At 47.9% G+C, this 27,313-nt stretch overlaps 2 protein-coding genes and 1 long non-coding RNA gene across 13 annotated transcripts in view; 2 read left to right on the forward strand and 1 right to left on the reverse strand.

Annotated features, from left to right (window-relative positions):
• VEZF1 (vascular endothelial zinc finger 1) lies at positions 1–15,116 on the forward strand. 2 transcript variants are annotated; one of them, XM_075113284.1, is made up of 7 exons: positions 5–307; positions 5,710–6,407; positions 7,148–7,211; positions 8,226–8,409; positions 9,879–10,091; positions 12,343–12,387; positions 12,727–15,116. In XM_075113284.1, exons 1-7 carry the CDS (start codon positions 275–277, stop codon positions 13,152–13,154), a joined length of 1,665 nt encoding a protein of 554 aa, XP_074969385.1. In that variant the 5' UTR covers positions 5–274; the 3' UTR covers positions 13,155–15,116. The 2 variants fall into 2 exon arrangements, with proteins under 2 accessions (XP_074969386.1, XP_074969385.1); XM_075113285.1 differs by lacking the exon at positions 12,343–12,387 and having other exon boundaries at positions 1–307.
• LOC142066162 (uncharacterized) lies at positions 9,518–19,976 on the reverse strand. Of its 3 annotated transcripts, XR_012663618.1 has the most exons (4): positions 19,854–19,944; positions 15,985–19,433; positions 15,139–15,460; positions 9,518–12,069 (listed from the first exon to the last, which is right to left on the reverse strand). It is a non-coding gene; the product is annotated as an uncharacterized LOC142066162 (long non-coding RNA). The 3 variants fall into 3 exon arrangements; XR_012663617.1 differs by having other exon boundaries at positions 9,518–15,460; positions 15,985–19,021; positions 19,854–19,976; XR_012663616.1 differs by having other exon boundaries at positions 9,518–15,460.
• The window catches only part of CUEDC1 (CUE domain containing 1), a 26,332-nt gene continuing 18,850 nt past the window's right edge, over positions 19,832–27,313 (forward strand). For 4 of the 8 annotated variants that reach the window (XM_075113286.1, XM_075113288.1, XM_075113294.1 and 1 more), the window contains exon 1: positions 19,832–19,937. The gene's annotated coding sequence lies outside the window, so the exon portion shown is untranslated. Of the gene's footprint in view, positions 19,938–22,007; positions 22,128–27,313 lie in introns of those variants that run through there. The other 4 variants (XM_075113287.1, XM_075113289.1, XM_075113291.1 and 1 more) reach the window with 2 other exon arrangements.

Consider the following 27,313-nt stretch of genomic DNA (forward strand, 5'->3'; position numbering starts at 1 on the left):
CGCCCCGAGGCGAAGGGAGCGGCGGGGGCGGCGCCGCGACCGCCGGGACCCGCACCGCCCCGCCGGGCCGCCGCGCCGCCGCCTCCCCCCTCTGGGCCGCAGTGGTGCAGCCCGGAGGTTAGCGGAAGCGGCCGCTCGGCGCTGCCATGTTGAGCCGCCGCCGCCGCCGCCGCTTTGTTGTCGGCTCCATGTAGCTGGGGCCCGGGGGAGGGAGGGGGGGACTGCGCCGCCGGAGCCGCCGCCGCCGCCCGCCGAGGGCCGGGACGCCCCCGCCATGGAGGCCAACTGGACCGCGTTCCTCTTTCAGGTGAGGCCCCGCGGCGGCCGGCGCTGCCCGCGCCCCCCCTCCCCTCAGCGGCCGCGGGCGGGCGGCCGCCCGCCGGGCTCCCCGCTAGGCCGGGGCTGTCAGTCAGCGCCGCCGCCCGGCCTCCCGCCCGCCTCCCCCGGCCCGGCCCGGCCCGCGGCGGCGGCACGGCCCGGCCCGGCCCGCCCGGGGCAGCGGCTGACCCGGCCCCGCGCCGCCGGCAGCTCTTTTCCCTCCTTTCCCTCCTGCACTTTCTCCTCCCCGCCCGCCTCCCCCGAGCCGATCGCGCACGGCGCTCCGCCGCCGCCCCGCAGCGTTTTATCTTTTATATTTTTAAAAAACGGCAGTGTTGATATTTTAATTTTTTAAAAAATTTTTTTCTCTTTCCACCCAGAAACGCGAAATCGCCTTTTTTATTTTTCTTTTTTTTTTTTAATTTTGTTTGTCTCTTCCCCCGCCAAAAATAAAAACAACAACAGCAAAAACCCCCTAACCTTCCGCCGGGCTCTAACAAAACCCCGATGGAACAAACACCGTGTCTGGGAGAATAAATTAATCCTTCTTTAAACAGCCTGACTCAGGGACCGGGTGACGAGGGAGCTTGTTTTCTTTTAAAATAGGACGCGAGCGGGCCGGATTTCTGTAAAAACTGGCGAAATGCTAACGGTAACAGGGAGGAATAGGGACGGTGGAGCGTGCAACCCCTCCCTTTGCCAACTGAGTCACAATTTTCCCCCCTTCTGTCTGCGAAAGACTGACTTAAAAACACCGCTGTTTATGTAATTCCGAAGAAAATCCAGTGTACCAAAAAAAAAATCTGAAAAAAAAAATCCCTCCTCTGGCTTTTGTGAGCCTAGCCCTTTCACGCCGGATTGTTTTTCTGATGCCTCCTGCTCTTTTTGAGCTTGAAAACATAAAATTTATAATTGCAGCAGCAGCAAAAAAAAATAAAAAAAAGCCCCACACATCACCTTTCTCAAGGTAAAATAATCCTCTTTGGACATTCCCAGCGGCGGTCACTCGCTTACTCACTGTCCTCCTTGGAATTAAACCCGAACCCAACCCGTGACACGAGTTTGAAAACCTGAGTTGAATGAATAAATCCGCCAAGAGCGAGCACCATTCCTTTAGAGAGGAAAAATTATTCCCTTGCAAGTACCGAGGGATGAGTCACTTGCTCGGGTGCTCTGCCTCCGAAAACACGCCGGGAATGTTCTGGGGAGCCGGTACCGGGAGCTGGGCGCTGGGTTTTCCGCCTTTTTGTGATTAAAGTGGGTGATGCCATCGAGTTTGGCTGAGGTCTTGTGAATTATTTCTCACTCTAGTGGGCAGTTGTGATTCGCACATAGGAAACTTCACGCTAAGAAGTTAATCTCCTTAGTTTAGGGCCATCTCCCTCCGAGTTGGCGCTGCTTTATTGCCTTTCTGCCTCCCAGGCTCACAGATGAGAGTTTTCGAGGGGAAATTATTTGTAGGTTGGCAATATGGTATTGCAGCAATCTCCGTAAGAAACGCCAAGCAATACTTTCAAGTATGTGTCCAGCTTCTTGCTGCTTGTCTTTATTGTTTTGAAGGGTACTGTATTTTGAAATAGCGATGTCACACTTTGATTTAGGAGTAGGCTTTGCTGCTTTTAATTAAGGAGTCAGCAGTTCACTCTCCTAACGTACTTAGCTGTGTGCGACTTGGAAGCATCTTCATAAAACTGTGACGTGGAAATCTTCCTCTGGTTTTGTTTTTTTGGCCCCAAATAATAAAGCTTTAAGACCTCATAATAAACGCTGAATATTGTTTCTTGAGTCATTTTGTTAAACCCAGCGATTCAGGGTGCAAGGATCCCAGTGCAGCCAGCAGAAAGCACTGTTAAGATACTCCTGGTGTGACTTCAGTTTTTCTTCTTCTCATTCTCGCCAACAGCATGTCAGCCAAGATCCAACTGATTAGTTAAAACTAGTAACAAAACGTGGATTTAAAAGCCCCTCCCGGCCCTGGTGTCAGTTAAATAACAAATGCAAGTGACTGGATATAAGCGCTCATTCCTCATGGGGGGAATTTTACCAAGTGTGTGTTTCAGCTGTGTCAGGGCTTCTAAGGGACAGTTTAATACGCGGTGTGCAAAGTTGTAATTTTTAGCAAAATGTTTTTAGAGGAGGTTGCAATGTCTCAATTTTAGTCTTGCTAGCAATGGGATACGTGACTGTAAATTGCTTTTTCCAAATAAAGTTGATTGCGTTTAGGTGGCATTTTGATGAATTGTATCTTTTTAAAGAAACAATTGTGAGACTGAATAAGCAGCTCTTGTTTGGATATTATTAGTCCCTGAAATGCATAGTTTGAAAATCGCTTTTAGTATCTGCTCGGAAAGTGAAAGTTGTATCTGTTAATGTGAGGAGGAATCATCCATCAAACAGAGTGTTCAAGATATGACTCATTGCTAATTTGTTGCTCTCACATTAAGGCTGGAGCGCAAAAATATTTTAGCCTCTGGCATTGGAAGTTCACAATGCCACATTCTACCACTCCGGGTCACGAATTACAGGGTTTTTTTGTTTACTGCCCCCCAGGAAAGAAAAAATTAGTGATAGAACAAGGGCATTTTGCACAAGAGCCTGTCCCGGGGAATCAGAATATCGCAAAAAATGTTGACATTAATGCTAGGTCAAGTAAAACCGTGGTCTGTGCCTGAATAAAAATGACTTGCAAGAGGCATGCAGCAGGTGCTGTCTTCCCGTCTCAAACAGCGAGTTAAAAAAAAAATACTGCCTGATCCTTTTTTAAAAGGCTTTACTGCAGGAAGCCCTTGGAAACTGAGGAATACTGCTTGTTGCAAAGAGGGGTTGTTAGAAAGACGGTGTTGCTAATAACACTGGCTATCTGGGAGCCAAGATAAGCAGACTTGTATAAGCAGCAGCTTCATAGCCTGAGTCTTATGAATATATATTGTTTTTTGTCCACCATCTCTGTCAGTTCCATAGGAGTAAGTGCATCATTACCTCAAAGTGCTGACGATTCTTTAAGGCTTAAAAATATCCATAAACTGCATAAGTTTGAACCTTGTCCAAAGGATTTGGGCTCTCTATTATCCGATCTGCTAGCTCTGCCTTTGAAACTGTATCTCTGGAGCTATCCTTAGGTGCTCTTAAGTGTCTTCTGATGCAGTTTAACAACATTGTTTAATGCTTATTTAAAGATGGCTGTAAAACATTTCAGAATTCTTTTAAAATTAAAATTGTATTTAAGCACACAACTTGCTTAATATTGTACTTTCAATGTGTATTGTACATACTCTATTCTTTTTATGCAATGTAGATGTCTCAATTGCTTTTTAAAAACACTGAAAATAAATGGTTGAAAATCCACAGTTTTCACTGAAGTGAGGCAAAAGTTTAATGGAGAAGCTGGAGCTTGTCCTGTGCCCTGATTTAGCAGCGTAGCCTCCAGGAGAGTTCTGCATTCGACTCTTCAGCAAAGGCCTCTGCAAACCAGCCCCTTAGGCTGTTGTTTGAGGTGGCTGCTGCCGTGGCCGGGCGCGGTGTGGTAATAACGTTCAGCTTACCTGTTGCATCCCAAGCTGATGGGACGTCAAATGCAGACAAAAGTGGACAGGCTGGCCTGGCTCCTAACAATTGCCCCAAGTTTTGTCTCTCGTTATCATACCGAATCCGGGCTTTCTCCCGTGAGCTGTTTTCTTGTCAGATAGACTTGCAGTGTCAGGGAGCATGTATTCATACCCATGGTGGCTTTTACCCAAAGATCACCAGCATTGCGCTCCTGAAAAAGGAGTGGCTGAAATGATGCAGGGCTTGTGCGGTGGCAGGAGGAGACGGGAGCCCCCCTGCAGCTGAGGGAGAGTTGCACCGAGGTGGCTGTAGCTGCTGCTGCGATCGGGAGAGGCAAAGCGGACAGAGCTTGGATGCAACTAAGAAAAAGTCCCAAAGTGAGCTTCTAGAAGTACTGATTTCTCCAAAGGACGCAATGAAGTGGATTCACGTAGGAAGAGTATTAGCCTGAGTGCATTTCATAAAGCTGTCCATCCTCAACCGACGTAAAAGTAGACAAGTTGGGGGTTGCAAGCCAGCACAGCGTTTTATTGAGCTCTCGCAGCCTCGAGTCGTGAAGTGAAGTACGTGTTATTTTGTGAAGGAAACCGTAGGGAAGAAGTCCTGGAAGGCTGCAGAACTGATCTAATGGGAATGCAAGTTTCCCCAAACTCAGCTTCAGACCTGGCACGCTGCGTTAATAACTAGACTGATTTAAAACTGGTCTGATGAGACTGAGGCACATCTTGAATACAGATGCGCTTAAACTGGCTTAAGGTGCTAGAGTGATTTATTTTAATGCTCCATTAGGCTGAATTGGTCTGTGTGGTTTCTAAACCACTTTAAAATTGTATCTGCTAGGGTTTTGTCCTGGTCTGACTGGATGAGTTTTAATAACAGTGTTTTCTGCCTTAGAATAAACAGCGCCTAGTACGAGCATGGTGTAGAACAGCCTGTAGCAGCGCAGGCTGCAGCTCAGCTGAGCAGTGCTTGCTGCGGCACACTCGTGGAGGTGCCCCCCTCTGTCTCTTCCCTTCAGCTTCTACCGATTTTGTAGTTCAGAGTCAGTTGGTATTGGCTGTTTTGAAACAGCTTTCAGGTCTTTTTTTTCAGCTCCCTCAACTGTGTTCTCCTCTAGGTGTCTATCAGTGCTTATCGATTAGCTTCTCTTCCTATCGCAAAGTAGCTGCTGACGAAGAGAAAAAGAACATGTTGCTATTCTTATTAGTTTCCAGGCGCTAAGAGCACAGTGGTCAGTGTGTAAATGCGGCAGGAACCTGCTAAATATAGAAATATGGCTGTAGACGGCTCTCAATTCAAGTTGCTTTGGTTTCAGTGCTAACACATTGGTATGAACTCGTTGTTTAAATAAGATGCCTTATCGCATCCTGGTTCTCTGTGGCTGCAGTTTAATTCTCAGTGCGCACTAAGCTCAGCTTAAAGGTAGGGCGTTATTTTGCAACTCCCATCAGTACATTCATACACTCCAAAGATAGTCCCAAGGTGGCATCTGATATGATCATTAGCAAAACAAGTTATCTGTTATGTAAAGATCAAACACTGTGTTAGTAAAAGATCTGGCAAGCACCTAGTTGTTTTCCATAAGAAGTGTTGCCCTCTGGAAACTTAGTAATTATTTGATTGTTGTGATGTGTGTCTTCCTACACTTACCACAGAATCTGCACAGCGAATGCATTTAAAGCGCGAGTGGTTTATCCTGTTCAAAACAAAAATTATGTAACCTTTTTCAGTTGTTACTTCAATGGCTTTTGGTCTAGAATGTGCTTTCCTGTAGTTTGTAAATGTTCTCACCGTGTCAGAGTGAGCACCCATCAATAGAATTTAAGTGTGAATGTTTGGTTTTAGGCACACGAAGCCTCACATCACCAACAGCAGGCAGCACAGAACAGTTTGTTGCCTCTCCTGAGCTCTGCTGTTGAGCCACCCGATCAGAAGCCGATTCTGCCCTTACCAATAACGCAGAAACCTCAGCCTGCACCAGAAACATTAAAGGATGCTATTGTTGGGATTAAAAAGGAAAAACCTAAAACCTCCTTTGTGTGCACTTACTGCAGCAAAGCTTTCAGGGACAGCTACCATTTGAGGCGTCACGAGTCCTGCCACACAGGGATAAAGTTAGTGTCACGGCCAAAGAAAACTCCCACCACAATGGTGCCCCTTATCTCAACCATCGCTGGTGACAACAGCCGAAGTTCATTGGTTTCAACTATCGCAGGCATCCTGTCCACAGTCACTACGTCTTCCTCTGCCACCAACCCCAGCAGTAGTGCCGGCGCAACGGCTATGGCAGTGACTCAGACGGTGAAGAAGCCCAGCAAACCCGTTAAGAAGAACCACGCTTGTGAGATGTGTGGAAAGGCCTTCAGGGATGTCTACCACCTCAACCGGCACAAGCTGTCCCACTCAGATGAAAAGCCCTTTGAATGTCCAATTTGCAATCAGCGCTTCAAGAGAAAGGATCGCATGACCTACCACGTGAGGTCTCACGAAGGTGGCATCACGAAACCATACACCTGTGGTGTTTGTGGAAAAGGCTTCTCGAGGTACCATGTAGAAAATCCCAGGCGAGCTCAAGTATTGGCTTTTCATAACCAAGAAGGGTTAAGCTATCATAGCGAGGGGCTAGGAGAACCAGACATCTTAGAAGATTGGTGAGGGGATAAAGAGCCTTGTTTATCTTTAGGGAGTGGGTCTCGATCTGAGCCAGATTGGCAGTGGCCAAAAGTGGTTGCTCTTTCATGAGAATGTTTTGAAATGATTTTGTGACCTCATTCAGGTCCCGTAGGACATGTGTCTGTGTCACTGGTGGTGACCACGGAGCCCCTTTACCAGCCTTTGCAAAGGTCAATGACCGAATGGGGCACAGCAGGCAAACTGTCTCCTTGTCTCAGAGCAAGGTTGAGGCGTACTGACAGAGCATTGTGGGGGAGCTTGCATTGCTGCTGGCTGTATTTGTATCTGTGCTTGCAACAGAGAAAACTTCAACCTTTAGAGCTGTTGATCTGTCACCTTTACACAAGGTATGACCAAACGTACCATTTTCAGGAGTGTAAAGAAGAACACGGTTAAGTTTTAAACTGCAGGTTGGGTCTCAGCGTAACTATGTGTTACTCTAGCTGAAAGCCACTGCGTAGGTATGGGGAATTTATTAATTCTTGCCGTGCAGAGGGATGTGGGCTGCAAGGGGTCATCAGTGCAGTGTTCAGCACCGCTAGCCAAGGTGTCATTACTATGCATTTGTAACAGTATGCATTTTCTTTCCTGTTCCTCTGTTTTTTTGCAGGCCTGATCATTTAAGCTGTCACGTTAAACATGTTCACTCAACAGAGAGACCCTTCAAATGCCAAGTAAGGGCTAAAATGATTTATTAGAGCAATACATTACTATATCGTTAGAATCTCAGGTGAATAGCCTTTCCAGAACTGTTATTTTCTCCTGGATTTTTCTTTGGAAAGCGAGTTTAGGAATAAAGCCACATCCGCCTTACATACCAGCAGCACTATATTCTGATGTAAGTGTAGAAGCAGTTTAAAAGGATGCTGTGGCTATGTTTTTAGGAAGATTAGATGCTTTTTGCTTTCTTGGAGAACAACATAGGTGTGCTGTTTTACGGTGTGCTTAACTTAGTAGGATTGTAACAGCGTCTTCAGCTCAGTGCTGATCACTGGAGTAACGTGCAATGCGTTTCTCAGCGTATTTAAATTAAATGTGTTTCTCAGTACATCCATTTAAAATGGATTGGAAGAGTTGATTCTGGATCTGTTATTTTGGTGGAAGGTGAAAGCTAGTTGTTGTAAGTTGATGACTGAGTATAAGAGAAATAACTTGACTGCCCTTGAACAATTAACTGTTTAGCTTGGAATATCCATGCTTGTTCCAGCCTGTGTTTTAGTGACTCATCAGATTAAATAAAAGTCTTGTGTAAAAAAAGTAGTGTTAGAAAAAGGTTTTGTTTCCTTGTCTGATTTGGTTGGGAACAGAAGTAATTGAGCAACCTAAGATATCAAGTTCAGATTTGTGCAGTAAAATTGTTATAAAAACCCAACTTTGCCTGTTCTAGGGATTTTTTTTTATAACCTACCTCTTGTTTTGGTAGGTGATGCAACTCGCTATTTTAAGAAAGTTCAAGTAGTACAGAGTATGATTTTTGTCCTGATTGTCTCAGAAGTCACCTTCCATTTTCAGTCTCTGTTTAGTAGTTTGATTTTGGTTTCCCTGTAAGTACAGGTAAAACTTAAGGTTGTCAATATCCTTAGGATACTGCTGGCACATACAAGGTAAAATAGGCTTACAGCGGGCATGTAATTCATACTGTAATGATACTGTCTGCACTTCAAGTGTAACTGTTGTCCTTCATATAGACGTGCACTGCTGCCTTTGCCACCAAAGACAGACTGCGGACACACATGGTGCGCCATGAAGGAAAGGTATCGTGTAATATCTGTGGTAAACTTCTGAGTGCAGCATATATCACCAGCCACTTAAAGACACACGGGCAGAGCCAAAGTATCAACTGTAATACCTGTAAACAAGGCATCAATAAAAGTAGGTGAACGTTTTAAAAACATTTCTAATAACAATGTGTTTGCAAAGGGAATTGCCTTTGATTACGTTAAAATGCAGAAACATACCCATTAGTCTGGGTATTCACACCTATTAAAAATAGATATTTGATGACAGGATCTTCTTCAGCTCAACAAATTGGCATATGTGGAATTAGTTTGCTGCTAGACTGTGCTCGTATCCCTTAGGAATGCCCTGCAGTTTGTGAGAATAACCCATCTCTTGAAGAGTTCCCAAGTTTTCTCAGCTTCTAAGTATGACGGTACTTCCTGAACTGTACAGGCCTAAATTTCCAACAGATAGTTCTGGAGGTTTAGAGTGTTTAAGAACTGCTGAGATCTGCCAAGTTTCAGGTTTGAAGCCTCATCTAAAGCTCATCAAAATTAGGAGAAAGATTCTCTGCTTTCTCTGAGCTTTGACCCTGGGGCTCACTGATTCCTCCCTCTGGCAGTAGCTGTCAAGAAAGGCATTTAAATCCAGCCCTGATATGTTTTGGGCATTAATGGCATTTGACTGGTGTTGTGCAGGAGTTCAAATGAGATGTTTGTAATAGTTCCTTCTAGCCTTATACTTTGTGGAAGTGCTGAAGCCTGAACCTGGGAGTGCCTAGTAAGCAAATGAAGACTGAACTTTCAAATCTTCCTTACTAAAATACCTGTAACTCAACCTACATAGTTAGTGATATGAGGCGAGATTTCTGATGAATTGAGAGGGAGAAGTAAGGAATGTTTTTGGAAACTTTGTCCATAAAGCTTTTTAAACAATATGAATTTACAACATCTTTTCAGTTCCTGTTACTCCTGGATAATTTGAAAGTACTGGGAATGTCTAAAATTGCCTGATTGTTGCGCTTCATACGAAATTTGGATGCAAAGTATTTTTCAGGGTATAGGGTTACAGCTCTGGCTTCCCAAGCCAGTTTGGTGGTGCTAAGCCAGTTCGCACCAGGCATTTTACAGCAGTTGTTAGAAGTGGAAATGATGAGCTGTAATGTGGCCAGAGAGTAGTAACAGGCTGTTCTGTGATGTAAAGGTAAACTGAAAATTTTAAGTCATACTTGCAATAAAAAGTAAAAAGGCTTTTTTTAAAATTTTATTTTTAATTGGAGCTGAGGTTTAGAAAAAGTGGAATCAGCTAACCAGCTTGGATTCTAGAGACTCATTATAGTCTTCTATTTCACTCTTCCTAAAATACAAACAAAATAATCATAAAGGAATTTCATTTTTGGCAGGGAAAACAGATGTTCCTGACTTACATTTTGGTTTTTAGATCTTGGAAAATTAGTTTTATGGGACGCAGAATTAATTATATGTTTTTAAACACCTCTGTGATTTTTGCTTTTGGAATCCTGCGAGATTCCACACACTCTTTATGGAAGAAGCCTTTGTCATCTCAGCAGAACACAGAGTAACTTTTCAAGGTGAATTTGTGTTCTTACTTAATTGGCATAGCATGCATGAGTGAAGAGACCAGCAATCAGAAGCAGCAGCAGCAACAACAGCAGCAGCAGCAGCAGCAGCAACAGCAGCAGCAGCAGCAGCAGCAACAACAACAGCAACAACAACAGCAACAACAGCAGCAGCAGCAACATGTAACAAGTTGGCCTGGAAAGCAGGTAGAGACCCTGAGGTTATGGGAAGAGGCCGTCAAAGCGAGGAAGAAAGGTAAAATAAAACAATACATATGGTTTTGGTTTTATAAGATACTGGAGTTTACGGTTATATAGGGAGTTTAAGATGTCAGAAAAGGATGTCTTACATGAAAATTTCATTCTCAATGTTAGAAGTAATAGCGAAAAACTAGCAGGAGGATAACATGACCAAAATTACACCGTTGTAAATGAACTCCTCATTACTTGCTTCCGTTTGGTGTCTGTGCTTGAATGTGTATGTAGCAATCATCAGTTATAAAGGGATGTTTGTGTCTGCTTCAAGGCAGGAGTATGATTTTTTTGACTTGCATGTGGTTTTTAGCTGTGTTTATGTATATTTACCAGTTGTTAACTGGTGTGCATATATATATATGTATGTATACACACACATACAACACCTGTTGTTGCATCATCATCAGTTTGCATGTGGGTGCTGTGTCCCTTTCCTCTTCTCTCTCCCAATTTATCCCATTTGCTTTATCATCACGTAACTGACTCTGCGTAAAGTTTTCTAGAACTCATAGAACTTACTCTTCTATCTCTTTGGGTTTTTTTTAATTACAAAATTAACTAATAAGTGATTGTGTTTTTCATTATTGCTAGCTCACAGCTTACATATGCTACTGTAACTGAAGTTGAATAGCTTCCTATTGTTGGTCATTGTGTTAGTTTTGTAAAGAATAGATTGCTTCAATTTAGTGTCCTTAGGAGTATAGTAGTTTAAAGACTCCCATTACTGCTAGTTTATTCTTTTCACAACAGTTTGATTTCTGATGCCTATCACGTGACTCTTGTGGATTACATGTTTTAGAAGAAATTATCCGTGACCACTTACTGTTTTTCACCAGCTGTTTTTAGTAATAAATGTTTTTGACTCACTTTTTTTTTCTTTTCTCCTAAACTTCCTTTCAGTTTCTTCATCCTTTTTTTCTTTTCTAGGTCTTGTTTGTGTATTAGGCTGCTAGCTCCTTTCGCCTGATTGTTATTCCAGTTGAATTGAATTCTCTGATCAGACAGAATAGAAACAGTTTGTTCATGTTAAAATGTATTTATAACAGAAACTTTAAATATTATCAGCCGCTAAATAGATCAAGCAAACAGGTGTCAGATTTAGAAAATCTCTGAGAATTTTTTTTCTGCTTGTTCCTTCCTATGTCTTGTTCCCTCTTCCCTTCCTTTCTTACTGCGATAATTGAATATGCTTTAAGAGAAACAGTGGTTTTGGACAGGATGGTGGGTGAGGGAGGTGGGTGGGTAGAAGTGTTGTCAGATTGATAGATATTAGCTTAACTTAATTGGGGAAGGGGTGTGGGGTGGGATGTGCCTGCATATTACTGTACTTGGAAGGTGAAGCTAGACCAGTCAGTGTCATGCCTATGTGCTACTCTTTCCGTGCTGGTTCTCCTGTGATACTGCCACCTGTTGCGTTGGCTTTACAACACTGTATGGGATTTTTTTTTGTCTAATAAGATTTATTTTCACAGTTTTTTTTTTTTTACTCTTTCCCTTCCTTTCCACCCCTCCTAGATATGGACTTTGAAGAACCAACAGTAACCCTTGAATGGGGCTAATGTTGCTTTCAAAGTTAACTCTGTCTTGGTACATTTGTATTGCCCAAGTGGCAAGAGTGGACTCTTTGCTCCTGGCTTACCTCCTGAAACGTGGGTGTAGACTGAGCTTGGTGTCCTACCCTACAAATGTGGAATAAGACACGACTTAGAAGTGCCATAACGTTGATCTAGAATATATTTTTGTCGGTTTCTCTAGCAGTCATCCCTTCCCTTTACCCACGTTCACCGGCCCGCTTCTGTTTTTGGAGCCTTCTAGTATGGGTAGCCGGCAGGTGGTGCTGATGGATGCCTAGTGATCCCTCCGCCGTCCCGGACTGCTGGTGCCCTCTCCCCAGTGCCCAGCCCTGCTAGAGCCCACCGGCAGCAGGGCCAGGCACTGGCCTCCTGGGTCTTCTTTGTTCGGCACTTCATCCCTGCTTACTGCAAAACAAAGTAAAAAAAAAAACCCAACAAAATAACCCCAAAATCCACAAAAAAAAAGAACTTGGTGTGAAGCTGTAGCTTATGTGAAAGCTGAGGAGATAATGGGGGTTGAAAGATGTACTGACTGGGTAGCCTTGAAAATTGCTAAGTAGAAGTGCTGTGATCAGTGGAACAATTTAGTAGCAATAATTAAGACTGAAATAAGCAGGTAAATATTGAAACGAGCTTTGCTTATCAGTCCCTAATAATGACTTTTTAAAACCTTCACAGAATGTCAGTTCACCTTTGAGAAGGCTATAGAGTACGTACCATTCGGTATGTACACTCTCTCCTCTATTTATAATGTTCCTCTTGGGAGGATTTTTTTGATTGTACGATACTGTTTTTATGAACATCGAAACCCTCTTTATAAGACAACCTCGCTTGACTTCTCAGGAAAAAAATATTGAATTGAAATGAACTGCATGAGAGTTTGTATTTCTTGTAGGTTATAGAATGTTAACAGTTTTAACTTACTAATAATACCTAAAGAAAATTATTCCAGAATTTGTACCTGTTCTTGTTTGGTTTTTGTTTTTGTTTTTGTTTTTTTAAATCTTGTCCATGGTTTTTTATGTGTTAAAAACTTTTTGTCTTTTTATGTCTCATTTTTAGAAGCTGCTAACTTGTGCCAAACCTCCACTGCTGCTACTACGCCTGTGACTCTTACTACTCCATTCAATATAACGTCCTCTGTGGCTTCTGGGACTATCACAAACCCAGTCACAGTGGCAGCTGCAATGAGCATGAGAAGTCCAGTAAATGTATCAAGTGCAGTTAATATATCCAGTCCGATGAACCTAGGGCATCCTGTAACTATAACAAGTCCATTATCCATGACATCTCCATTAACGCTCACCACACCAGTCAATTTACCTACCCCAGTAACCGCTCCAGTGAATATAGCGCATCCAGTCACTATAACATCTCCCATGAACCTCCCCACACCAATGACGTTAGCTGGTCCGTTAAATATAGCAATGAGACCAGTAGAGAGCATGCCTTTCCTGCCCCAGGCCTTGCCCACGTCTCCTCCCTGGTAAAGAATTTCTAAACAGTATTAAAAAGGATTAAAATGGAATCCTTACCAGCAGTTCTTTTTTGGGTTTTGTTTGGTTGGGGTTTTTTTGGTTGGGTTTTTTGTTTTTTTCTTTTTTTTTTTTTGTTTTGTTTTAGTTAATAATAAATTCAGACTAAGACACTGGGGCAACATGCACCATCAGAGACCATAGTAGCATCTTCCCCTGTTGATTTGGCTCATGGTTCAAACTTGAGTTTCACTGGAGCACTTCATTTAAAGTAAGTTTTACCTTTTAGCTGACTGATGCTGAATTAGAGCAGATACTTATTTGCCAGAGTTTTAAAAAAAAAGTCATTAAAAAAACAGTTTTATGTTTTATCCCCCAAATTATAACTTAGAAAATTATTTTAATCTAAACACTAGCAAAGACCTCTCTGTATCTTTAACAGGGTGGATGGCTAATTTTAACTTGCCAGTCATTAAGTCCATTGTTTCTGAGCTAGTGTAGAATCTTTGTCTGTGTTGATGTTTTTTTTTCTATGAGTAAATGCATTACAATGTTGTCATTTTAAAAAAAAAATGCATTTTGGAGAAAATATGCATTTTACCTTTGGGAATATGATAATTTCAGGCAGCATTCCCTATGGGAAAGGTGATACCAGCTCTGATATGCAAAGCATATGATAACTTATCATTCTAACTTCAACATATAATAGGGATTGTGACCTGATATTTGGAGATGTAAATATTACCCAACATATTACCCTAAGGGAATATAGCATTGTAGTCAACATTTTTTTTAAAAAAAACTGTTACTGTTTGGTGAGAAACAGCCATGGCTGACAGAAGAGGAGTCGAAATGTATGTAAACATGGTCTCTGAACAGTCAGACCCCTATGGGACTCTTATCTAGGAGCAAAAGGAGTGCTTTGAAACTTAAGAAATACTGCTTTAAGCTGGAAGATTCTGGAGGCACTGGGTATGATTTTTATGCCCTCTGCCTCCCAATCAGAGCCTGCTGGTGTTACAGCAGGGGACAGACGTGTTAGTTGTTCACTAGAAGTTTTGTCTTATATTAAATTGTATACAGTTTTTATTCTAACCACTAACTAGGTAGGATGCCCCTCCAGGACAAGCAGAGAGCGTCTTTTAATTTCTCCCCTATTTCTTAATCAAGTGTTGTGCAAATCTGTTCAACTTTGTAAATATTTGCAAACATCATCATTTTTACGTTATTCTTCTATTGTGTTAACACATTTCTATCAATTTGTGGGAGTTCTGGGGCGATGGTTTGAACTGTCCAGCCCAGAACTTCTCCACAAATGGTCACACATGTTTAAGCTACATGTGCTTTTTATTTCTTAACCTGTTTATCTGTACATACGGTAGAAAGCAAAATCTAGGGAAACAGATATACTTTTTAGACTATCATGTCACATATTCACGTTTTTAAAACTTTGTTTAAAAAAGAAAAACCACCCTGAACCCAAGACTCTACATTAAAAAAAAAAAATAAAATTACAGTTGAGATGTTTTTATCTTAATGAAGTTGAAAGCTATGGAGATTAGCGTGTGCGCAATTTCACAGAGTGCTAGCAGGACTGACTAGTCAAAATGGACTGCTTCCGTTTCTACCCTGCTGTGTCAGTACAAGCAGTGATTGCCAGGCTGCTGGCTCAGGTGACAGGTATCTGTATCATTACGTGAAACTGTTCTAGGGGCTTGGACTACATAGTAAAACAAAAACAAAACAAAAAAAAAGAGCTTAGTGTAAAATAATTTTATAAATGATCTTTTGTACTTTAGGACATCAAATTGTACAACTTTTGTATATATAAAAGCTTAGGAACTTTCTGTTTAGCAGAAAGGAAACACATTCCTACACTTTTAATGTATATGTTTGTTATAATGTCCATGTAAACATATGCCCTATGTTTGTGCCTTTTAATTAGTTTGTCTCAATAAACAAAAATGTAGAGAAGAATATGTAGCTATGACTTTGTTACCACTGTTCTTCCTCCAGATGTGTAGAGGTCTTCGTTTTTGCACTGTGTAGAGCATTGCGTGCAGACAGCTGCATGACTTCGGCTGATACGGCCGAAACGAGGCATGTGAGGCGAATGCACCCCAGCAAAACTCCTTCCTCCCGTAGCATAGAGCAGCCCGCGCTGGTGGGGCGTTGCATGTTGGGATGTGTAGTTTCCAAGCCATCTCCGTTACCCATGGCAGTGATACCAACTTGCACCAGTTTTACATAGTAGGTGTAGCATTCTGGATCTGGGTAAATTGCAGAGATGACCCTTAGATGAAGTTTGGGGTGTCCCTGAGCTTAAAAAAAACCAAAAGCATTAAAAGCCAATATGAAAATGTGTACTAGAAGTGGTTATCTATGAATTACTTACAATAAACAGGTGTGAGACTTAATTGTATGTTGTCAATTACTGTAGTATTGGCAGTGGGTCCTTTGCACAGCTAGCATGCCCTGCTGACGTTATCTTTATCGGAGCAGAGTAGCAGTAGAATAAACACATTAAACACCGGCAAGGAAATTTTTCACTGTGACAGAGGCTTCCCAAACCACTAACCACGGTGCTCTTAGCATGGGATAGGAAAAGGGCTGTTTCCTCTTTATTTTATGTTGGTTCTGCTCAAGTGTACCTGGTTTATGTCCACAAAGCTACATTAGCTAATTGTCAACCTGTTTCGTTTGTACTTGGGTAAACATTTGCTTTGTACTGTGTATAAATGGTTCCGAGGTGTGCTCCTCAGCTGTCTCAATACAGACATTAATTTCACTTTGTAATGCCATCATATGAAATACATTAAGCTGTTTTTTGACAAACGAAAGCTACCTGGTCAAGTAGTTTATACGGCATGCTTGCTACCTCGTAATCGCTGGCTCATCCACAGTTTGGCGAGGCAATAAGGCCAGCTGCTGTCGGGAGAGGATGTATAGTTGCACAACAGCGATGAGTGATTTGTATGGCAACTCGTGTCACTGCGGCACTGGGAAGTTAAGACTGTAAGAAAATGGTGGATGTGAAGAACAGATGCTCCTGTTACACCGAGTTAGTTTCTATGCAGCTGATGCGCTTAGCCTAGTTTATTTCATGGAAACTTTTAAGCTGGATCTAGTCCAACATCCAGGGAAGCCTATTGCTGCTGTTGATTTGAGTGGGTTTTATATCGAGCCCATTCAGGTCTCCGATTGCAAGTTGTTCAATAGGGGTTTTATTTTTTTCTTAAGTTTCCATAAGCATTCAGCATTAGGTTAATGGCTTAGCACCAACTGAAAGTTTTGAAGTTGAATTTTGCCTTGGAAGGATTTGTGCTGTGGGAAGTCAGAACAGGCAGATCAATGGCATGAAAACTCGTCCTCCAGGCAAGCAGGGTCTCCGGGTGCCTGGCTCTGTGCTGGCGAGGCACTGCGGGGAAAGAAGTAGTATGGCACAGCCACCCACGCTGCCAGGAAATCGTGTAAATGGTTTACCTTGGGCATGTTTTTTTTATTATTTGGAACAGCCCACCACTTCCAGAGGGTGTTTGGGGAGAGGAGAAATTTAGGATTTGACCTTCTATGTCTTACCATTGGAGGGTTACCCGAGTGTTGTAAATTGGGAAGATTTCTGTTCAGTTGAGATCACGGATGAGAAACACGTGTTATTCTCAGCGTATGAGTTAAATTCATTTGCCGTTGTTCACAAATAAAAGATTTTTTTCCCCTCTTACAATAACTTTTTCTTTAGAGTGGCAGAATAAAAAAGTATTTAATGTGTTTGCATTTGCCTACGAGAGCTTTAAAGAAAAACACCAAAAACCCAGTAAGCTGTTTGAGCTGTGGCAATCCCAGGTTACATAAAGGGGCTGGGGTTGCTGAGGGATTAGTCAGTGGCATTACTGGCGGTGTTAAGCCCTCCAAGTTCTGCTCGCTCTTCGCTCACTGTTATTTTAGAAAGTCACTCTGAGCCGTATTTTGAAAACTGCTTGGGGTTAATTTTCAAGGCTCTTGGGGTTAGATCCCACCAAAGAAAGAAGGAAGGAAAATCTGGATTTAAAGAACACTCAGGTTTTTAAAAGCGTCCGGTACTCTGACTTGTCTTTTAATCTTAGGGTCCCTGTATGGGAGCCAAGTTGTTGAGAAGTGCACTACAGTTTTTCATTGCTGGGTCCTTCTGAAAACTCCTGCCTTGCTTTATTGGTGGCTTAGTTTATCCATCTCAAAAATAGATTTAACAGTTTTTTCTAAAGGCAGCTATTAAAAGCACTTCCAGTTTTTAAATGCCTTTGAGGTCTGTCTCAGTGCCGGTGCTTTTTAGGATAAATAGTAAGTGTAAAAATAAATCTCTTCCCCTCCTAATTGTCATGCAGAATAAAACTTAAAACTTGATCCCCTTCTACCTATTCATTTAATGGAGTGTTTTTATGTTTCTTGCTTATCTTTGGATCATTCGCTCACAGCTTCCAGAGCAGCCACTGAAGGATGACAGAGGAACTACGTGCTAATTTTTATGTCAAAAATAGCTTTCACCTTTAAATGCGCAAGGCTCGATGACTGTTTTCTAATTAGAAAAAGAATGCCTGGGCTTCTACTGTGAATCCATTTTACAGCTGTGTTCAGATTTGACTGTCAGCCCCTGGTTAAAATTTAGTACTGAGGTCTTGACCTAGAAACAAACCTTTTTTGGTATTGGTTTGGAAAAAGTGTTTCAGTGCTAAGAGAAACCGAGCCAGGCCGTCCAGCTAGCTCCCTCTGCACGGGCTGGCGAGAGCATGAACGTCACATCTTTTCGTTATACATTGCATCTCCCTGAAGCCCAAGTAAAAACCGCTGGGAAGGCCAGGCTTACGATTTTTTAAAAATAGGAATAGATTTTTTTTGGTTCCCCAGGTTTCTGGGCTAATTTGAGCCATTTTTAAAAGCCCTGGGTTTTTCTTTAAGGAAGCATAAACGCTTTTGGAAAACCAGACATTTGTAAAACACATCAACGTGGGCATCTGAAATTACTGGTTGCGTCAGAGTACAGACCTTTGCTTTCCTTGCAAAGCACTTCCCATGGCTACCTCCAGAATCAACCCACTTCGTAGAAAAACAAGGGGCATTTTCAGAATGTATGGCACCTTTTGTTTTTCAGAGAAGGCAGAAATACTCCATTCACCTTTTCACTTAGTTGTGCTCACCAGCTGTCAAGACAAAAACATGTGTTCTGTGTTTTCTGTGCAAGGTTTGTTTTTCAGGGATTTAGTTGGAACTGGCTGAATTAAATTCACTATTTTAATTCTTCACAGTTGTGTATTTCTATTCCCATTTCTTTTTGCTTCCTAGCGTCATTAGCAGCTAAGATCCATATAAAGGACAGTAAAAAAAAATTTGATAAAATTGCCTGTTTCCCCTGAAATAAGCCTGGATTAGGAAAAGAGATTGCAGTCAACAAAGCTCACTGCAAGGCGCTGTGTCACAGAAGAGATGCTGATCTGCGTTTAACTTTGGGAAAACAAATGTGGTGGCACATGTACTTGTACGCACTGAAAGCCTCTAATGTTTTCACTCTTACTGATGTCTGTGTTCCTTGTCAAAGCCTTACAGATTTTTACCCAGGCTAAGGATCGCTTAGCTGCCAGACACGGATGAAACGATTGAGTGGGGAAAAATCTCTGCACCGAGGGCCGTCCTGCGAGAGCTTTGGACCATCCCAAAGGCGTGCTCGGGATCTGTCACCCACAGACGCGCTTCCGAGCCAGTCTTGCTGGCCGCGGCAGGGTGCTGTGGGAGGCCGGCTGCGGGTGCCCGGAGGTGCAGTGTTCCTCCTGCAGCGCGTCTGGAAGGGTTTGGAGAGCTACGAGGGAAGCGGAGGCCCTGACCCACTGCTGTTTGCGGTCTCACTCCAGTCTCTGCAAAACGGGAAGTGTTTGCCCTGTGTAAATTGGCTCCTGTAATTTGTAAGAGGAGATCACTTCCCGTCCTGAGCTGTTATGTGGTATGGCTGCAAGCTGTCAGACGCTGTAGCGCTGGATACCGGAGACGGCTGCTTTCTATCTGTGGTCGAAGTGATGCTTTCTTCTAACCCGTCTCTCATGTTCAGCCCTTGGGGCGTGAGTGGTGCGTCCTCTTCCTCACCCCATGCGTGCAGCGGGCTTGGTGGTCTGGAATCCAGGAGCCTGGGATGCTCAGAAGGTGCGGAGGAGACCCAAAACCAGCCACGAGAGCTGCTCTCCTGGGATGCTGCTCCGCACCTGCCGGCACCCGGGGTAGCCAGGGCCGGAGGTGCCCAATCCCACAGACACGCAGCCACAGCCGCGGGTGCTGGGGAGGCCGGGGGTCAGCGCGGGGGATCCGGACCCCCCCAGACCCCTCACCAAGGGGCTGTCTCACCCCCAGGGCCCGGCAGATCTGGGGCGGTGGCGGGTCAGGCCCCCGCGGGGGCAGAGGGGACGGGGCAGTGCCGGCCCCTCGACGCCTCCGGTCGGGCCGAAACTGGCCGGCACGTCCCGACCCAGGGCGGGGAAGGGCGGGAGGGGTGTCACGCAGTCCCCGAGGGGGGCCCCAAGCGACCCCCGTCCCCGTTGCATTTTGGCCCAGCCGCCGCTAGGCCCCGCTCCCACCGCCCCCCCGGACCGGCCCCGGCCCCGGCCCCGGCCCCGGCCCCGCCGCGCCGCCCCCAGCTGCCGGGCACGGCGGCCGCCCCCGCCCCCGCGCCCGCCCGCCCGCCCGCCCGCCACGTACGTCTCCCGTCCCGGCTCTTTTCCATGGTTCCCGGCGTGACTGGTGCCTGCCGCCGCCGCCCCCGCAGCGCGGCGCCGACCGCCGGTAAGGGGGGGGCGGGACGGGGCTCTTTGTGCGCTGGGCCGGGCCGAGCTGAGCTGGGCCGAGCTCCGCGGGGCTGGGCCGGGCCGGGGCGGGCGGTGCCTCCCGGCCTGTGCGGGCCGCGGCCCGGAGCCTGCCGGGCCCCGCCGGGGAGCGGGAGGCGGCCCCCGGGGCAGCGCGGTCGAGCCGGGGGCCGTGTCCGGCCAAGCCCGGGGCAGGGCGGCCGAGCCGGGGGCGGTGAGTGCTGCCGGTTCGGCCTCCGCTGGGGCCCGGGCGGAGCGGCCCGGGGACGCCCGGCGGCGGCTGCGGCCGGGCCCGGTGCCCGGTGCGGGGCCGCGCCTGTTGCCGCTGCCCGGCCGCCCCCTCCGGAGCCGGGCTGGGAGCCGGGCGGTCGCGGCCGCAACCCGGCGGCCTGGCCCCGCCGTTCCTCCCGGCTCCTCGCCTCCCGGCGGAGCTCCTCGCCCGTGCCTGGGGCCCCGCTCCCGCCGGGCGCGGGAGGGTCCCGCAGAGGCCGTCCTGCGTAGGGAGAGCCCTTAGGGAGGTGTGGGTGGGGGCACAGGGTGAAGCGTCCCTATCCCGCCGTGGGGCCATGAGCGGGATGGCAGACCCCAGCCGTAGGGCAGGACCGGGCTGCCGGCAGCACCCGCGTTCCCCTCTGCCCACAGTGCATCGCCGCTCCCCGAGCGTAACCCCTCCGGAGCGTGGGGTGTGCGGGCAGGGTTTGGGTTTTGGTGGCTTCCCGCTGCAAGACGTCATCCCCTTCCTCTGCGGCCGGTTTGTGGAGCGATGCACTTCACACCTCTGACATCTCCGCTGGGGTGGGTCACAGCTTGGCGTAGGAACCACAGCAGGGCCCCAGTGTGCCAAGGGGTTGGTGGTCACCTCCTGGGCTCAGGGTTGTTTGTGGACCCTCGGCCAGGAGCCCAGCCCCAGCTCCCCAAAGGGATGGAGGGCACCGTCCTGCCAGGCTGCTCCTCGCCCGGGGTCCCTGGCCAGTGCTGAAATTGCCACCGACGGCTTGTGGGCCATCGTGATGGAGAAGGGTTTGAAGGCTGCCTCGCCTGTGGAAGTCACCATTCAAAGCAGCGCTCTCATGCACTGTCTCGTCAGGCGGGTTGGAAAGGCTCCTTTTTATTATTTTTTTAAAAAGCAGCAGTCGCACCTCCTCCTCACACCTCCTTCTGCTGCTGCCACCAGCAACAAACATGGGGGATGGAGCGGTAAGGATATCCGAGCGGGAAAGCCGCCGTCCTGGGCTGACCCCTGAGGCTGCAGCTGGGGCTTTGCTGGTGAGGCTGCCCCGGTGCTGGGGAAGTTGTGGCTCTCCTCTCCTCCTCTTCCTCCTCATTCGTCTGTAACCACAAAGGCTGAAACAGCATCTGCTCTGCTGTGAAGCTTTTTGTGATTCTTGTGAAGGTTTTCCTGTGGAAGCGCCTGGCTGGAGCCCATCACTGGGGCAGCGAGACCCCAGGGGAGCCGTGCACCTCTGGGAGGGGAGGTCAGCTGGTGCCGGCAGTGGGGCTAGAGGAAAGCTTTTGGTGGTCCTCATGGCAAAGGAGACCCAGCCCATTGTGGGCTCGCTGTGCCTTTCTCATTGCTCCCTGTCGTTGCGCGCCCTGTTCCTGTGGCCTTCCCTGCCATGATGTCTGACCACTCAAGCAGTGCCTGTCTCCGCCGCAGTGGGGGTGTGCCTGATGCTGGCAGAGCCTTTCACGCCGATCCCTGGGAGCCTGCAGCCCCTTCCCAGTGCTGGAGCCTCTGATTGCCAAAAGTGTTTCCTCCAAAGACTGGTTGAAGGTGCCCATCCTCTTCCCAGCCACAAACTTCCCAGGAAAGTTTTGACTTTTTCAGTATTTTATTAAAAAAGAACTTTCAATTAAAAAAAAAAACATCTGGCCCATTCACCAACACCTAACTTTTTTCCCTGACTGGGTCCATGGCATGGCTGAGCGGGCTTTGCCGTCGTGGTGCCATGGGCACTACGGTTCCCCTCCGCCCTGGGCTGGTAAGAGCATGTGGGGAGTGAGCAGGGCTTCCCAGCACGATAAGCGAGCACTTATCTGCCTGCACAAACACCCTCTGCGGGGCGAAAGATAACAGGGGCTGCTGTGTGCTGTGGACGGTGGTGTTCAGAGGGGAACAGCCGGGAGAGGAGCTGGAGGGTCATTTGCACCTGGTGTCTGTGCTGTGAGGGTAAAATCCTGGGACAGGACTTGCGGGGAGGGGGCTGCTGCTGTAACCCTCTGGGTGCGATTGCTGGCCAGCATCGTGGGGTGCTTGTGGTCAGAGCTGGGAAGCTTTGGGGCAGCACGAGTTAATGATGATGAAGGTGATAATTGTATACTACAAAATAAGAAAAAAAGCTTGAAGTAACATGGAGCCCCTCACAGGTGTGTGAGGTGGTGATGGGCCCCTCTCTTGCGGCGTGACCGGGGGGGCAGTGTCTCCATCACCGTGGCCAGAGTGTGGAGGGATGTTGGCTAGAGCCTTGCCCCTGCTCAGTGGCACTGGGCTTGCAGCAATGGTTCGGGGACCAGGTTTTTCCAGGCTTCTGTCCCGGTTTTGGCTAGTCTGCCGGTTTCCTGGGGTCAGCGCAGGAGCCGAGTGGGCACGGTGGTGTGCGAGGCGAGCCAGGGCAGGGAGCCTCGCAGGCAAGAGGGTCCCTAAGAGGAATAGGGAAGTTGGAAGGGGAAAGAAACCCACCCCAGCTGGATGGAAAGCTGGCTAAAAATAATGGGAAATGAGAACAGGGGGAACGTCTGGGTCTGGCTCTGGCTCTGGCTCTTTTACCACTTCTGATGGGTGCGGGGCAGCTGCCACCTCCGGGTGATGGCAGTTGAGATTTGTCTCCTCCATCGAGCAGCCTCACCGGTGTCGTGTCCCCATCGCTGCTCCGGCAGTGCTGAAACCACCAGTGTCCCATGAGCGTCGGCCACTGGCCAGCCTCCTCCCCTGCCCGGGGGACTCCCCGCATCCGCCCCGGGGTTGGCGGTGTCGAGGAGGGGCAGGCTGTGGTGCTCCCATCCACGATGCCCCTGTCCCGCCCTGCCGGCTGCCTTTGATGAGGGTGAGTGGCAGGTCCATTGTGGCCCCTTTGTGCCTCCCTCAGTTCTTGGGGTCCGCACAAAACCTGCCATGGAAACCAAAGCCAGCCGCTGCTCCAGGAAACCCGCAGGCGCAATTAGGAAATGCAAATATAAATGCAAATTCCTGTGCTGCCTTCCAGGGCCCAGAAAGTTGTCCCTGGACCACGGGTGTCCCCAGGCCACTGGTGTCCCCAGCTGTGGGGTTGGGGAAGTTACGAGGGCAGGGCTGGGCAGGCAGCAAGAACTGGGGTGAGCTGCTTTTGGGGTGCCTCAGGCTCTTCCCTGGCCGCCCTGTGCTCGGTGGTGGGAGGAACAGGGCGTCTCAGCCCGTGCTGAGCAGTGACTCCTAGGTAACAATATGACATTGATATTTTTTTCCATCCTCTTGGTTGCCCAGTGACAAACAAACAAACAAACAAACGTCTTAAAACCCAGACTAACTGCCTTGCAGGAACTGTCTCCTCCTGCCACAGTTGTGCGTGGCTGGGCTCTGGCATGTCCCCATCGCTGGCAGTTTTGCCTCTATCTTCTGGGGTTTGTTTTGGGGAGATAACTGTCTTTCTCACATCCTCTGCAGCTGCAGTGTGTGAGCCCGGTGGAGGGAAGGCAGGCTGCTGGCTCACTGGTAAGGACCCTCCTTGCCAAAGCTCACCAAGAATAGGTGGAAAAGATTATAAAATCCACTCACAAATAACTCTGGGAAGCACAAAAGCTTCAGGTCTTCACTTCTAGGTGGCATTTATGAGCAATGGATACTCTGGCCCTTCCTTGGGTCCCCAGAGGAGTGTGTGTGGGCAGAGTGGGGATAATGGGACTGAAGAGGGTAGAGGGGAGGGTGGGGAGGTTAAGGGAGGATGCTGATCTGAGCAATTCCCCTCCCTGGGAGGAAGCAATAACGTTTTCTTTTCCCATCTGCTGGAGGAACTGTAGCTAGGAGCCAGGGAGACGAGGTTGGCACGTGGAGGGCATTGTCCACAGCAATAATGCATGTCAGGAAGGGCAGATCCTTTCTGCGCCGATCTGAACCCAATCTAGGGCTATACTGCTTAAAACGAAGCATTTGTTGATGGCTTTTATTTTTCCAGGCTGCAGCCCCTAGGTCCTTTCCTATTGGCAGCTGAAGTGGTATGGGATGTGCATCCCCATTAGTGGTGCTTTCCCCTAGCCCCAGTCTGCTTTTATTGCTGGGAAATGAGCTCTGACTCCTGGAAGTGGTATTTATTCCTTCTGCCTGACAGCTTGTCGATCCCTGCCCTTACTCACTTCCCCAGGGAAGGTGCATGCAGCTGGGCACGCAAGCACGCTGGCGATGGAGCCTTGCCGCTGTCCTTGGCGAGGAAAGCAGAGCTTGAGCGGGGGGAAAATAGGCAGATCGTCTCCTGAAAATGGAGCATGGCACACTGCTAGAGGGGTTACAGGGACATTCAGGCTTAAAGCTGATTTTAATATTTGCCTTGGTTACAGAGTCAATTATAAGGGTGGGTTTTTTCTTTGCCACCACACTTCCAGGCAGCAGTTGAACACATGCAAGCGCAACCTTTGCAGCAGCCAGGGAGCTCTTGGGAGCACTGGGAGGCACCGCAGGCTGCACTGGCACCCTCCTCCATTGGGCACAATCCTGCTTTCATCTCCAGGTGCCATCTGTGAGGGGGTGGGGGGGGCCAGGAGCCTGGGCACAGCTTGCGGGCAGGACCCTACCAGTGCTCCCCCTTGTCCCTTTGCAGAGCCAGGCTGGGCATGGGTGGGGGCGAATGGTGGCCGGAGCCCTGGCTGATGGAGACGGGTCGTGTGGGAGCACATGCCGGGGCTGTAAGGCAGTGGTGGGGATGGGGGACAGCCTTTGGGGAGGATTCCCTCGTTCCTGGAGCCTAATCTGTTGCTTATAAAATCCTTGTGGCTTTGAAGCTCCCTGGCTGGCAATTGCCACACTCAGGCCAGTGCAAAGCAACCAGGGCGGGATAGAGATGGGGTTGTACGTGAATTAATTATGCAAACTTAAAAATAGTGAAACAGAAGTGAGATGGGATTTTGAAGAAGAACGTGGCACAGTCTGGTGGCCTGGCACAGCAAGCAGCTGACAGGCGAAGAGGACAGTGGGCAGAGCCGCTGTTTGGGGGCTCTGGGTTTCCCTCGCCACAGAGAAAATGGGGCTGTGCTGGCACGGGAGCAGACTCTGCTGCTGAGCTCGAAAGGAGACTGAGAGCTTATCTGACCATTGGCCTGGCTTCAAATCCAGGTTAGCATCCAGTGTAATTTCAGTATAAAACTGTGATGTGCTGTGATGGAGCAGAAGGAATGGAGCAAACTTGGTACTTTGGGTTTTAAGGGCTTTTCTCTCTCCTGGGAGCCCTCTTCTGCTGGGGATGGAGGAACCTGTTCTTGAGGCTGGCTGGAAATGCTTCTGCAGGAAGGGCCTGATATATTGCTGTTAATTAAGTATCTGTCCCTGGCGAGGTATAGCGTTTCAAGCAGGTTCTCCTCTGCTGAGCAATGTCACCCGGCACAAGGGAGGACAAAAGACTGGCGCAATTACAGTGTGACACCGTGTCCCAGGACAACGAGGATACGGTAGCGTCCAAATTGTCGGCTCGGTGCTTTTGCGGGATAGCTTGCATCAGCCATATGGCTTAGTGACTCATAAAAAAAAAAAAAAGCTCCTCCATTTGCAACTTAATTAGTCTCTTTCTTCCTCTTGGTCTTGGCTCGAAGGGATCCTGACTTGTAAGTACGGTGCTGAGAGCTGCTGCGGGCGGAGCAGGGCTGCAGCCGGCTCCTGCCTTCAGTGCGGCGGCAGCACGGGCTCATCCTGGATGCCGAGGGATGGGTGACTGCATGGGGCGGCCGGTGCACAGCGGGCAGGCGTCAGGCAAGAGCCTTTCTGCTGGCTTTATGCCATGTATCACTGCCATGCCACACAGCAAGGGTCTGGGGGGAAGGGAGAAGCAAGGGGTCCTGCTTGGGAGGGCAGACTGGTATCCTGCTCTACCTCTGCACCCAAAATACCCGCAGGACAGCCCCAGGGCTCCCTCAGCTTCCCTGGAGAGGCTCTGCCAGGTTGTCTGTACCCACTTGCCTTCCTGGAGGGCAGAGCAGGAGCCGGCTGATGAGCAGCCTTGCAGAGTCCCTGCACTCGCACGCCTGCTCATCAATACGGACAAGTTGTCGTAAAAAATCCAAACCACAGGAAGGCGACGGCTTCGAACACCTGTGGCTCCCCTCTTTCACACCAGCTTATTCCTGTCTGCTCATCACAATCTCCCTGTTGTCCCCCTGTGCCGCCCCCGTCCTGTGCCCGGGGACACCTGAAGCTGCAGACGTGGTGACGGAGGTGCAGGACTTTCCCGTGCAGATCCCCCCAGTGTTCCCAGTGGGTTTCACCATGCACATGGTGTGGAAACCCAGGGGCTTTCCTCCTTCTAGGCTGTGGTTTAGTGCCCCAAGGGAAGGGTTTGCCAGCAGCCTGTGCCGTGATCACTTTTAAATCTTCTTACCAGACCCTAAAGGCCAGGGGCCTGTCCTGGTCACTAATTCTCCATGTTGTCAGCGAGAGTTTTACTCGACTAATTTTGTTTCCACAGAAACAAGGGGTCTCACTGTTCCACCAAGCCTTGGGTGAATCAATAAGCATTTGTTTTCTTTTTTTTTCCTTTACATGTTAAACGATGGCCCTTAAACCCTGATGGCAGAACAGCCGCCGGAGATGCTGGTGGCTGAGAGGCACCTCGGTGCTGCCTTTTGCCTGCATCGGCCCTGGCCTGCGCTGCCTGTCCCTGCGGGCTCCCCGGCTTAGTGGGATGCCCAGGGCCAGATCCTGCAGAGGTGCTCTGCACCACTGGGCTGGGACAGAGTCAGCCCTGTCTGATCCCAGTCCATTCCAGTCCATTCACAGTGTGTTCCTGCTATGCAAAGAGCTGGAGGGGAAGGGTCTGCCTCTGCTCAGGCTTTTTCTCTGTTTTTGCTCTCCTGTCCTTTAATTTCTTTGACCCTTGACCTAAAATGGCAAATCAGCATTTGTGAATCAGTGCCGCTAATTAGCTGGGGAGCAGGGCCAGCCCTGCCCCCAGCCTGGGTTTGCTTTCGCCTGCTCCCTGTTAGGTGCTCACTGACCAAATCTAACCCGAAAATTGCCCAGGGCTGACTCCGTGCTCCCTGACCTGGGACCGGCCCTGGGGATAGCTGCACACCTTTGTCTCCGCAGGAATTTTTATTCTCTTTCACTCCCTGCTGCTTCGTGGTGCTTTTGTGCTGAGCTGGGAGCACAAAGGGAGAAGAAGGGATAAGCGGTTAAAGATG

This window comes from Phalacrocorax aristotelis, chromosome 18, assembly GCF_949628215.1.
Source record: "Phalacrocorax aristotelis chromosome 18, bGulAri2.1, whole genome shotgun sequence".
NCBI classification, from domain to species: Eukaryota; Metazoa; Chordata; class Aves; order Suliformes; family Phalacrocoracidae; genus Phalacrocorax; species Phalacrocorax aristotelis.

What these genes read in the sequence shown, in the direction of transcription:
- VEZF1 (XM_075113284.1), top strand. Translation starts at nt 275, where the DNA reads ATGGAGGCCAACTGGACCGCGTTCCTCTTTCAG. An exon ending in TGTGGAAAAGGCTTCTCGAG is followed by an intron (nt 6,408 to 7,147) that starts GTACCATGTAGA and finishes GTTTTTTTGCAG; the next exon opens with GCCTGATCATTTAAGCTGTC. An exon ending in TAAACAAGGCATCAATAAAA is followed by an intron (nt 8,410 to 9,878) that starts GTAGGTGAACGT and finishes TAATTGGCATAG; the next exon opens with CATGCATGAGTGAAGAGACC.